Source organism: Rhineura floridana, chromosome 4 (assembly GCF_030035675.1).
Source record: "Rhineura floridana isolate rRhiFlo1 chromosome 4, rRhiFlo1.hap2, whole genome shotgun sequence".
Classification (NCBI taxonomy): Eukaryota; Metazoa; Chordata; class Lepidosauria; order Squamata; family Rhineuridae; genus Rhineura; species Rhineura floridana.
The window spans coordinates 178,166,461-178,179,696 of NC_084483.1; the positions used below are offsets into that span (position 1 = coordinate 178,166,461).

The 13,236-nt window shown below is 38.0% G+C and overlaps 1 protein-coding gene across 5 annotated transcripts in view; it reads left to right on the forward strand.

Moving 5' to 3' along the window:
• Positions 1–13,236, forward strand: part of EML4 (EMAP like 4) — a 246,461-nt gene that overhangs the window by 92,940 nt on the left and 140,285 nt on the right. For 4 of the 5 annotated variants that reach the window (XM_061625360.1, XM_061625361.1, XM_061625363.1 and 1 more), the window contains exon 1: positions 6,774–7,094. The exons of the other annotated variant lie outside the window; for it this stretch is intronic. In XM_061625360.1, coding sequence (XP_061481344.1) covers positions 7,025–7,094 — 70 coding nt within the window. In that variant the 5' untranslated portion in view covers positions 6,774–7,024. Of the gene's footprint in view, positions 1–6,773; positions 7,095–13,236 lie in introns of those variants that run through there. 5 annotated transcript variants of the gene reach the window in all.

A 13,236-nucleotide genomic window follows, 5' to 3' on the forward strand; every position in this document is an offset into this window, starting at 1 on the left:
GGTGATTTACATGAAGTGCACAGTCTCTCTAGCTCTGTCTGTAGGCTTTGCGTCTCTCTAAGTGCAAAGATAGAGAAGGTCAATGAATAAAGAATTTGGGGAGATGGAGTAGATCTGAACAAGGAAGAGACCACTGGAGTGGTGATCCAGCTCTGGACAGCAGCAGACTCTTTTGGAAGATTTTTTTCTTCCTTTGGGCTAATTCATTCCAAATTGAGAAATAGGTTGGGAACTGAAAAAGCAGAAAGCTTGTTTTTCTCCCCACACAATGAACAAGGAAGACAATGGTGAAGAAGAAGAAAAAGAGTTCACTGTACCATCCAATATTTTAGGTTTCTCATGTTGACTTGGTTAAAATTGCCTAAATTTAATTTTTATTTTTTAAAAGAACTTTACATTTATCTAGAAACTGAAATAGTTAACCTTTCAAATATCCATGTGCATGTTTTGTTAATGTTTTGTTGAAGAAGAAAACTAACCAGAAGAATAAACAATATTAGTACAGTTTGAAAGCCTCTTTTGGTGGTGGTGATTCTGGCACATCATGACAAAAATATCATGATTAATTAAACAGTTGGAGCTAATTCATCTGCTGAATGACTTCACAAGTTCATTCTGCTTTAGTACTAAAATGACTAAATTATCACTCCATTTTTGATGAAAATTAATCTGAAAACAATTCAGAATAATTGCTTAGTGTTGTACCTACATTCTAATGAAACCTACATCTCTGAATATGTATTAAGGTTATATTAAACAATGGTTAAATAGAATCTTCCTCACTAGTGATAAAACTGTTAAATCATTAAAACTGAGTTCTTCAGAGAAGCTATTTAAATCAATTTAATTTAAATCAAATCAACCCTGGGTAGGAAGATTTGTTATTTCCAGACACAGTCATAATATTTACCATGGTTCTATCTTACCTCTCTGCTCAGTTTACTAAGATTTACTATTTTACTTCAGTCTATTTTGCTGTTGTTTTGTTGCCATTAAATGAACAGAGGGATGTACTTTCTATAGATCCCCCCCATCCCTTATGAGCTACTTCATCTCTTTCTCTGATACAGGAAGAATGTTTTGATTTATGGGCAATTGCAAGTGTTAACACATAAATATTTATACTGCAATGGCTGCTATGGATAGTTTGATAAAGTCAAGATTTCCTGAAAGGTAATCATGAAAGTTTGTTGGAGACAGACAATATTTCTTCTTGAGTGAGAGTTGCATCACTTCCCATGGAGTTTGGTTCCTTTTTTAAGATGTGCTGCTGCCTCTGGTCAAACAGGATTTGAAGAGTTTTGGAACAATGCCAAAATATGCCCATTTACTAGAGGCAAAATTGGGATGAGTGTACACACCAGCACTAGCCCAAGACATTGGTCTGACCTAGCTGTTCTCTGGCACCGGCCCTGGGGACATATCATGGATGTAATAAAGGATGAATCTTAGACATGTATATAAAAGTTATGGAACTTTAGTGGAAAGAGTCTGTGTGAATTAAAAAAAATTCTCACATTGTATCAGTCGTGGGATAGTGTTACCTGCTCAGGAAACCTTTTCCGCAAGGGTCAGCTCTTCTGGAAAAGAAAGAACTTTACAATCCAATTCATGACCTAAGGTAGGTCATCCTATGATTTTCAGTTCAAAAGTTAGTCTCCTTTAGACTTCAGTCACATAGGATTAAATATATTTTATTTAAGGTATTTATTGAAGGTATCAGGGTGGCTTTCAGTACAATTTAAAACATAACTACAATAGTTATTAGTAATTACAATAGGCACCTGCTTAAAACATTTCTATTTAGGGAAGCCTATGCAGATACGCAGATGCTGATGTGCTTTTATCTCTTTTTAGTTTACTGCAGATTTTCACCTGCTTTTTAATGTTTAATTGTTTTTAACTGTTTTTCTTGATGACATTAATATTTCTTGTAAACCACTTAGAGATTGTGTTACAAAAGTATGTGAATTTTAAATAAATAAAATAGGAGAATGCCACAATAATATAAACAATAACATTCAAAAGCAATAAAAAGCAACAGTGGAAGACTTCTAACTAGTGTTTATTTTGTTTCATTTTTTTAAAAACAGGAATGCTTAACGTGCCAGAGAGAATAAAAACATTTTAACCTGGTGCATATAATTTTATTTTATTTTTATTTTTAAAACTTATATACCGCCCGACTAGCAATAGCTCTCTGGGCGGTGAACATAGATACAATAAAATACAATATAATACAAAAACATCAGTCTAAAATCAAATTTCACAATCTAAAAACAGCAAAGGCTAAAATCAGATTACAAACATTACAATCATTAACAAAGGTAGTAAATTGAGTGCTGGATGGTTGTGATACCGTGAATGTTTTATTGGTTTTTTGTGAACCTGCCCTTGGCCTACTTCCTGTCTGTCATGCATTAGCCCTCACAAATCCCAACACACATCCTGTGCGTGGGCACTAAATTGGCCTGCATGCTCGGTAGCCTCTAAGTTGCACTTCATGAAAAGTCCTCTGAGAAATTTCTTGTGCAACCTCCATTTTACATTTTGGAGCTTTGAAACAGATTTTTGTAGTGTCTAATAGTGTGGTGATGGTTGCACCTTGCCCAAATATCTATTGATTTTTTTAAAAAAGTATTTCCTTTTCCTGTTAGAGAAACCTCATGCATTAATCCAGACTAGCAGTAATAAGGAACTAGCACCACCTCCTGAGGTATAGTCTTCTTGGTTCTGTTAAACAGGTGCTGGGAAAGGTTGTTATCTGCTTCCACAGGCACTTATAGATCCCTATTGTGGAATATGACCAGTTAGTATTTTGAACTGTGCAACACAGCATATCTTCTCACTGCTAGTAGTACAGTATATTTTGTTTTTATACCACATTCTAGATATTGTTGTCTCCCAAAGCAGCTCACATCAATAATGATAAAATTGATGTGAAACAGCTGTGAACTTGGGCCATCTTGGGAAAGAAAGTGACTTTTTAATATAAGAATGCATTTTGCATTCAATGATTTTTTCCTTTTATGATTGGCTTTATTATATTTATCAGTGATCTCATAACCAAGGCTCTCTGGGTCATGGAACAATTAAAACAAATAATCGTAACACAACACAATATGACCAGTCAAATAATAGCAATTTTGTATCTATGTGTAGGAGGTTAACATGACTCCTGTAAATATCCTGCTAGGGTTTTTTTTTGTCCTTAAAATGATTTAAAAGGTTGGCTTCATTTTACCATGATCATATATGTTGGAGTGAATGTCCCAACATGTACACTATTAATTTTCACAGAGGAATGATGAACGTAGCTGATGGCTATCCAAAAGATGGAGCAGTGAAGATGAACAGCCACCTTTTGCTCATTGTCATCATTCATTAAAGTATTTCCATACTTTTGGACATCCACATGATGTATAAAGGATTCTCAACATTCCCTCCTGATTGTCAGCAGTCACCACATATTGAGCGTTTGCTAGTGCATAGATACAGTTGCTTGAAATATTTCCTCAAAGCAACGTAACTTGGCTTATCGGCTTAAAAAGAAGCAATGCTTCATAGATGGCCTGTAGCTACCAAATGTGATAAAAGTGAGAAGTAGTCTATTGAAAAATTGCTGTCTTGCTAGCCTTTTTATGAATTCAGTGTGGTTGGTCAAAATACCATCTCCAGTTCTATGACAGTAGTGCCTGCACCTTAAATGAATCGAGTTATCCTGAATGCCAGCTGTCTCTCTCTCTAAATATAGTAAAATGGCTTTTCATACAACACATGATAGCAAATTCAGAGTTGCCATCATGTGTACATCCATCAAGGACATACACACATTTCTGGATGCATTAGGTAGTAAGCTGTAGCCTCACCACAGTCATTCATGTTCTGGTAATATCCTGTCTGGATTACCACACTGCACTGAATATGGTTTTGCCCTCGAAGATTTTGAAATCTTGTGTACACAAGCACGCTTGAGAGTGTGGAGTTCTGGCACATTCCTGTTGGTGGAGTTGAGCTGTGTGTTATGGAAGGAAGTATTTCTGCCGCTGCTTGAATTGGATCAGCTGTGCATGCTTAATTTTTTTCCTGTAGGACTCAGTGATGGGCCTTAAATGATGTGGGAGAAGATAACTAGGCATCCTTGGGAGAACCTTACCTTTAGGAGTTGGAATCTGCTCCCTATGTCATAAAAAAAAATATTACTGTTGAGGATAAGGACCAAATGTTGTCAAAGGATCAAATGGGGAGGGAGGGAGGGATATTTGGGGGTGGGTGGGTGGGTGAGAGAGAGAGAGAGAATATCACCATTCATGTCAATGATGCTTTACAACAAAAGAGAAGAGAGGTCCTTACCCCAGTGGATTTACGATCTAGAAAATGGGAAAGAAATGAAGTCCATGGTAGATGGAGAAAGCGTGTTATTTCAGATATACATACCTTGTTCCAGTAGGGCATGAGGAGGTTATGCCACAGAAAAGCTTGGTTTTCAGGAGGTATGTGAAAAAAGCAAGATAAGTGACATAATAGGTGTCTTCGGAAGTGGCTTGAAACACTGTTGCTCTGTGTATTCCCAGTTGCCTCCAGTTTTTGGCCTTCTAGAATTCAATGACTCCCAATAAGCTCTGTGAAAGGAAGTAAATGCCGTGCACTTGGAGTGTGAGGTCTTTTTAAATGTATAAGTTAAATGTGAGAGAACAGTGCTACTGTATTATTGCACCAGCACACTATTATACATATACCCATTTATAAACAAAAATGTTACATATGCTTCCATTGTACTTCCTTCTCTAAGGTTCCTTTCCCTTTGTATTAAAGCCTTTCATTTCTAAGGCTGAGCTCATGAAGAGATCTAAATTTCTTTTAACATATTGGAGATACTGGGGACGGGGAGCGCTCCACACAGTAAGATTGCTTTGTTTTGACATTTATCTTGCTGTGATCGTTCTGCCAGTTGGCTTTAGGCACAGCTACCAAAAGAGGGAACATATGTTGCATTCATTAACTTTCCCCTGGCTCTGCTCAATTTTGCAAGTCAGACAAAAGCATGATCATATTAAATGGACTGTAATGCAGTTGTAATATGAGTTCTTTCACACACTTAGTGAAGTGATTATCTTGAGAAAGCTGCATTTTTTTTCCATTTGGGAGATACTACCTCTTCCAAAGCAGTGCAAATTCTTGTTTGCGCTTGTATTGCCTTCTTTTTCTAATAATTAGCTGTATAACTTCAAAATGCTGCAATAGTAGATCTCTCACTCAGACTTACTGTCCTTCAGAGATACATGGGGCAATGTACATGGGGTGATCTCGTATTATTATAACAATTGTGTGAGGTAGGCTAGGTTGAGACATGTGTAAGGTGGGCTAGGTTGTGATTGGCCAACTTTTACCCAGTATGCTTCATTATGAGTAAATGGGAATTTAAATTTGCGTCTCTTGCATCCATTTGCAGTGTTCTATCAATCCACACTGGATGCAACGTCATGGATTTAACATCTTTGCATAATACCTGATAGTTTTATTTATATATGTGAGCAAGTCTGCTTAGGTGCAGCTTGTTTGCTACACGTATTGATCTTTTGACTTGTTTCTTTTATCACGTATTGGATTGATTGGCCATCCTTCTTCATTAGTGGTCCCAGAGAAGCATACATACTAGAATTCAATTATAATCCTAAACACAAAAACACTAAAACCACAATTGTATCTGCAACAACAATTGCAGTAGCCTGGACCTGAAAGGTTCAATTGCCTTCAAAGGCTTACACAAAAAAGATGAGTCTTGAGGCTGTGGCTAAAGCTAGCCAATGAGGAGGCAAACTGAAATCTCCCAGGGGAGTGCATAACCGGGGTGCCTTCACTGTGAAGGCCCTGTGCCAAGTCACCATCTCACAAGCTTTGCTTGCTGGTGGGACTACCAACAGGGTCCCCCAGCAGATCTTAACTGCAGAGATGCCTACCAGCAGAGCTGCTACTTCCTAGTATTTGGGCCTCTTGTCAAGCTTTTAGAAAGCACTTGATGATCTTTTAATAATCATTTTCATACTGCCAATAAAACTGTTCAGTTTTATTCTCTGGGTACATTCACAGGAAGCTCTGCAGGCTCCTCTTGGGGTATCTTTTGTCTGTTTCTCCTGTTTTCAAAATCTGCCACTTTTATCAGTCTCCTTCCCTGGACTGATTAATTGTAGTATACTGTATGTTTTATATATCAAAATAGGAGTTCCCCAACCTATTTTACCTTAATGGCTAAAAATGCACAAGAAACAAAGGAGCCAACTGTCCATCCCCTTAATAATACTACAGGAATGCCAGTGCGTTCTCACTTGTGGCATTGCTTTGTCGTGAAGCTATCTGAATAAATCGTGGCTGCAATTCAGCCTGCTCTGAAGAAAAAGGAGCTTAAAATTCAGGGCTCCAAATCAGTTCCCTGTTTCAGTTGCTTTAAACAAAAGATGGTCTGGATTATGTTGACACTATTGTGTCCCAGTCAGCTCAGCATGCCAGTTAATAAAAATTTCTATAGTCTGCTTAATCGCCAGGTTTTTTAAAACAAGCACAAAAGCAAACTTGTAGCACTTAGTGAGCTCTTTAATTCTTACTTTGTGCTGTATGACAGATTACTGTGTAGCGTCTGTGCTAGTAAGTGCCTTTATTAGTGTATTTATGACGTCTAGGATTTAGCCACTCCTTACAACAGTCTTAGATTTCCCCCCCCTCTCCCCTATGTATCCCACCCTCTTCTGCTTCTCTCACACACGCTCACGCACACAGTCGAATGCACAAGCTCGTCTGCTCAGTAGAGTTCCAGGGCTTGGAAGGAGGGAAGCGGATTGTCGGGGCTTCTTACTTTGTGCTGTGCGTAAGTGCTTTTGTAGTGGGCCATCTGGACTGGCAGGATTTCCTCCGAATCTAAAATATGTTGTCTGATCTGGAAAACTGTGGGCTGCTGTGAAAATCTGGGAAGGCAGCAGGAAACGTAGACAAGAACTAGTTTGCAGCTTTCCTAACAGAGGTGACAAGAATGGAAGACACTTTGCCTTGCCTTGCTTCTGTGTGCAATAATTCATCAGCACTTATAAACTTCTGCACTGGTAAAGTATAGTTTCCTTTTTTCTTAAAACTGGGGACACCAATGCAGCCTCTGCAGTTTCTTACTATCCTCCAGAGCAAAAGGTCCCCACTTCTCTCTCCCCCTCCCCAGTTTTTTAAAACAATTATTTGAATCTTACTACAACTTCCTCTACAAATGCATACCAAGTTAGAAGGAAAATATTTACCTCACTGCAGCCTTGGGATTTGTTCTTTTCACAGATCAGATCGGTTAGCCTTAAAGGAAATCTATTTTTACCAGTTAATGCCTATCATGTACAATGGGAAGTAGAGACCTAATGCACTCATTCTGCAGGCTGGCTACACTTGTAGTATGAAAAGCCTCCTCCCATGAAATAAATTAGAATACTGCTGTTTAGAAAGGAAAAACTGTTGTATTGTTAATTTTTTTTAAAAATCACTGTGCTTTAAACATGGTTTTGTATCTGTGTAAGAAGCTTCAGTTAGACTTAACTTTCAGTAAAAGGTTGAACCCCTAGAAGAAAGTTTTGGATTGCATTGGGGGGGGGGCTCAGGAAGTAGTACCATAAAACATCTATGCACAATAAGTAATTATGTATGCTCTAGTCTTGAGCATTTACAGCACGGGTTGCATTTCTCCACAGCAGGTGATATTTTCCAGACCAATTTATTCCTGGCTTTCTTGTGATTGTTAATCGGCAATTACTGAAACATCTCAGAACAACTCCATATGCGTTCATCATTATCAGTAGCTTAATCTTGTGTGTATAGCAGAAAGCTACCCATAGAAGCTCCTTTGTAGAGTTTTTGAGGTGGTTGTTTAGAAATATCCAGTCAAGATTACAAAGCCAAGACAAAATGTGGGGAAGATCCGAATTTAATCCTATTTTACAAACACAGTCAATAAGTGAGCATTTATTCATTTTGCTGACTTGTCCAGATGCATACATATGTATGAAGGGGGCGGTTGTGTGTGTGTGAATAGTTTTATTATTTATTTATTAAATTTATATCCCTCCCTTTCTCCCAGAAGGAGCCCAGGGTGGCAAACAGAAACACTAAAAGCACTTTAAAACAACTTAAATACAAAAGATTAAAACATATTAAAACAAAACATCTTAGAGAGCATTAAGATGAAGAGAAAAAGACTTATGCAGAAAGTTATAAAATGTTAAAATAGAAACTGCTTAGGACACTGAAAACAGTTACCTTTCCGCCCTTTTATTGGTAGGAGAAAAACTCTGCTTTATTACAAATTCCATAAGTAATGTTCAATATTTGATCTGCTGCAAAAACTGATGACACGGAATGTAATACTAAGGTGTCAAAATTCTGAGAGGGGATAATTTGGAGGTGGTGGTGAGGAAAATCTGTTGCTTTAGAAATATTGCTAATTTAAGTAATTAAGTAGTCTCAAGCAGAATAAAAAATTTCTTTGGATTATGCAAATATGTGGCAGGCAGGCAGGCAATGGTGGTGGGAAGAAATTCTTAACTTGAAACCTTTTTGTCTATTTCTGAGTGCCATATTGTAGATGTAATCCAAATCCCATTAATGCTACTGGCACGGGGTTACATTCATGGACTTTGATTACAATTTTTAAAGAGCTGTTCTTAAATAAAATTAAAAAAGACTAACCGCAAACATGGCTAACTAGGCTTGGGGGAAAAGTTGGTTAAAGTTGGATGTGGAACTCAAATAACATATGCCCACATGGTGGTGTACAGCACTTGAAATATCTGTGCTTGTATGGAAACATGTGGGGAAGCTGGTTCTAGTTCTGCTTTGTCTGTGGCTGAAGTGTACTTTTTATTTATTTTGATATTTATAAGCTTTGTTCGTATGCTATTCTAGTTCATCCAAATACAGGTTGGATAACTAGTCGCATTTCATTTCATGGGTAAAGTAATTTAAGTGACTTAATTTATTAAAACTAGGAGTCAGGCATCACCCATAGATATTTTAAAGTATGCTTTTAAATGAGAATAACTAGAATATGCAACAGTACATTTGTGATACATTTTTAATTTGCCGTATTTAAAATGAGTTGTACCTTCAACACAGCCAGTTGTTTGATCTTTTAAGAGGAGAAAGTACAGCAGCCTATGCAAACACAAAATGTGTAAAATTTCTGCCAGGCTTTAATTTTATATGTACACAATTTCATTCTTCTTAGAAGCCGGTGAATGTATCTTGCTGTTAGCTTTTAATGCTTAAATAAAATTGATCACTCATTTTAAACTGGTCGCCTGAATTTATTATAAGATTCTCTTCCTGGTAAGGCTGAACAGGATTCAGTTGAGGTTTTGGTTCTGTTGCAGTTCAGAAAAAGAAATGTGGTGAGGAATCAGGATCAGTACAACTTCCTGCCAATAAGTATGCTTTGTGCTGTAGCCACCATTCACATAAAAGAAACATGGGCCGCTTCTGATTACACATTTTTGTACTTAACAAAATAGTAGCATGACTCTGAAAGGTCATCTGCAGATCAGTATTGTGCAAAATCAATTCATTGCAAGATTCAAAAAGGTTTGCAATACAATCTGTAGTTTTAATTATAATCTGGCGTTATAGAATCATAGAATACTAAAGTTGGAAGGGGCCTATAAGACCATTGAGTCCAACCTCCTGCTCAGTGCAGGAACCCAACTTAAAGCATACCTGACAGGTGGTTGTCCAGCTGCCTCTTGAATGCCTCCAGTGTTGGAGAGCCCACCACCTCCCTATGTAATTGGTTCCATTGTTGGACTGCTCTAACAGTTAGGAAGATTTCCTGATGATAAGCCAAAATCTGCCTTCCTGTAACTTGAGCCCATTATTCTGTGTCCTGCACTCTGGGATAATCAAGAAGAGATCCTGGTCCTCCTTGCAAATGAAGTTACAAATGAAGCTTGTAACAACAAAAGAACTAGCAATACAATTCATCCCATATATACCTATAGGCTTACTGTGAACAGATGCTTATACTGGAAAATATTTCTTTCTTAAAAAGTTACTGTCGACACTGTCCACCTCTTATATCATGCAATGGAAATCTGCCTGTATGCGTCACTTCTCTAGCAGAGAGTGCTGTATGCACCAGATCTCACATGGAACCAAAGATTCTTTACTCAGGACAGCTACTTTTTTTTTGTTCGAAGTAACTTCTGTTCTGTGTGTTTGTAACAAATGCAAAGCAAGGCAATTTTAGTGAAAGGTCATGGTTGGGAAAATATTTCATAATTGTTGACACCATAGCCACCATTTTTGGGCACCAGTCTGCTTTAGTGCTGGAAATTCCTCAGCCTAAGCACCCCATGTTTAAGAATCCTGAGTACCCTGTAGCCTAAGATGTTTCCAGTCCTGTTTAAGTATCAAGCTTGGTAGAAAGAATATCTGCAGAGATTAGTGTTCAAACTTTAATTTAGCCACATTTTAGATATTGTACATACTACGGTTTGTTAAGAAAGAGATGCTTGGTTTTTAAACAAAACAAAGGAAAAAGAGCAATGATCGTAAGGTTTACACCGCGGGTCTAAATTTATGATGTAGTCTTTAGTGATGAAACTTATTAGTAAAGACTTTTAGTGCTTCTCTGTTGTTTACCTACAAGATAATTTTTTCTTGTTAGGATGGAAAAAATATGAGCAAATCTCTCTCAAGATTTTGAGAATAAATGTTATTTTTTTGCTTTCATGTATCTTTCATCCTTGCCTTTAACTGAGGCCGAAAAATAATCTTAGGTGCTTAAGCTGGTGTCATGAAATCTACAGTATTGAATTGGTCTTGTGCCTAAAAAAAATTAAAGTTGGCACAAAAGAAGTTCACAGCGTGCTGACCAAAGAGAGTCTGACTCTCCGCTACCTAGATGGGAGAACTCTTGAGCTGTGTGTACAGCACACTAAGCTCCTCAGAGGAAGAGCAGGGTATACGGCTAGCAAACATTTATATTAATAGCAGAACAAAATATAGAGTATAATGCACCATGAAACAACAATAAAGTAAAATGACTTGGTTCTCATGTACCACTAAGCCAAATCATGGCTTAATGTGAATGAACAAGCTTGCAGGTACACAGAGAGCAAAAATGGCATCCGTTTCACTCTTCCGCCTGTCTTGCTGCTGCCGCAGTACCAGAGCCTAGCCATGGTTTGGCTTAGCGTTGAATTACAAACCCAGGCTTGTCGCTTACTTTGCTCCAAAGAAACCACAAGCTGTAATGAAAGGTTGTTCTTGATTTACAGCTTGTGGTTTGTTTGGAGGAGACAAGCCACGAGGCCAGATTCACATGTAACACTAAGCCAAGCCATGGCCTAGCCCCAGGTTGCACTGCAGCAACAAGATCGGGGGAGGAGGGAGGCAGCTGTGACCTTTGCTCTTTGTATCTGCACGTTTGCTTGTTCATGCTTAGCCATGATGATATGTGCAAACTGGGCCCATGAAAGGCAAATAAAAGCAGAAAACAACAGCAAGGATAAAATTGAGAGCTAAAAGCCCTGGGGTTTGAGGTGTATGTGTGTTTGCTTGGCACTGAAAAGACATCAGAGTAGTACAGCATTCCAAAAATGGCATCAACACCCACTTCTCCTGAGGTGGCAGTGGCAGGGCCTCCAAATATTTTTATTACGATTATTTTTAAAAGACCCAGCCTGCAGTTTTGTCTTGAGGCGTAGCTTAAAACAATTGCAAATATTTCTTAAGTTTGTTCATTATAAGTGAGAATATGCATTCTCGTCTATGTGGGTAAGTTTTGCAAATTGTAGTTTCCGTGGTGTAGCAAAAAAATGAAGGGAAATACAATTGCTTTTCTCTAGGCTTGTGTGGGTCAGGACCCACATTTTGTATTAAATTTACTGTCAGAATGTTCTTCTGATTTGTGTCTCCCTTTTCAGGTAACTGATACTATCCAGCTGTGCCCAGAATAACCTAGACCATGTCAGCACTGTGTAGAATGATGAGGAAAGCTTGTCCGTGAGACTGAACAAACTGATTGTTTAGCTGGGAAGCATAAACCAAAGAACACAATACTTAGCATACTAAGACTCTTCTTTGGGGGGAATGTGGGTGTATGTATGGTGTTTGACTGCAATTCAGAAAAAAGGGAAGTAATTTCATAAAAGAAATTCATATTCACATAAGCCTAAATATAAAGGGATTACTTTCATAGGAATTACAGTTCCCCTCTCATGCATCTCTTTACGTAATGCGTAACCTCGGGGTAAACCTCAGAGAGCAACCAGGCAGCATTAGTTAACATTTTTGAAGTAGCTGTCATAATTATACTGGTAATATAATTATACATAATTATACTGGACATCACTTATCCATCATGAGCTGTTTGCACTCCCCCCTTTGTAATGACCATAATAATTCATCCAAATAACTAAGAGCCTGGAAGCTGAGTATGCTAATGAATAATGTACCCCCCCAAAATGCATTGAAATCTAAAGCAATCTTCATTTTAAGAAAGAGTAATTCTATAATAATTTGGTTCTTGAGCCATTGTAAATCAAGAAAGTGCATAGTCTAGACTCCCTGTATAATATTACACAATTTAGGGTACACAACTGGATGGAAAATTCCCATGTTCCAGGTTTGGCACTTTAGTAAGCCAGAAAATATTAATTGTGATTAATGGTTTCTCTCGTCAGCATTCTCCTTCTTCCATGGGGAATGCACCACCGAGAAACTGAATGAGTACATCTCATTCCTATCTAAAATACCCTGTGCAGATACTTCCTTACAGCTGATTCACAACATGCAACAGAATCTCATGGTGCAATATTTCCATTGGACTATTGGGGGGGGGGATCATATGTTTTATTTCTCCACTGAGTAAAGTTTAGCCTAACCCATGGACAAGGAACCTGTGGCCCTCCAGATGTTACTAGACTGCTACTATTATTATTAATAAATTTGTGACCCGCCCTTCACCCAAAGGTCCCAGGGCAGGTCACAACAGTTTTAAAATACATGATTAAAAACAGTTTAGAACAATAGAAAATCGTACCACAAAATATAAAGTGGCTCCTAAAAATATACACCTGAGGTAATATACGCCAGGGTAAAGATGTGTGTCTTCAGCATTTGCCAAAAACTGTACAATGAAGTTGCCAGACGCACCTCGTTGGGGAGGGAGTTCCACCACAGAGAATGCCCTCTTTTGTGCCACCCCCCCCAAGC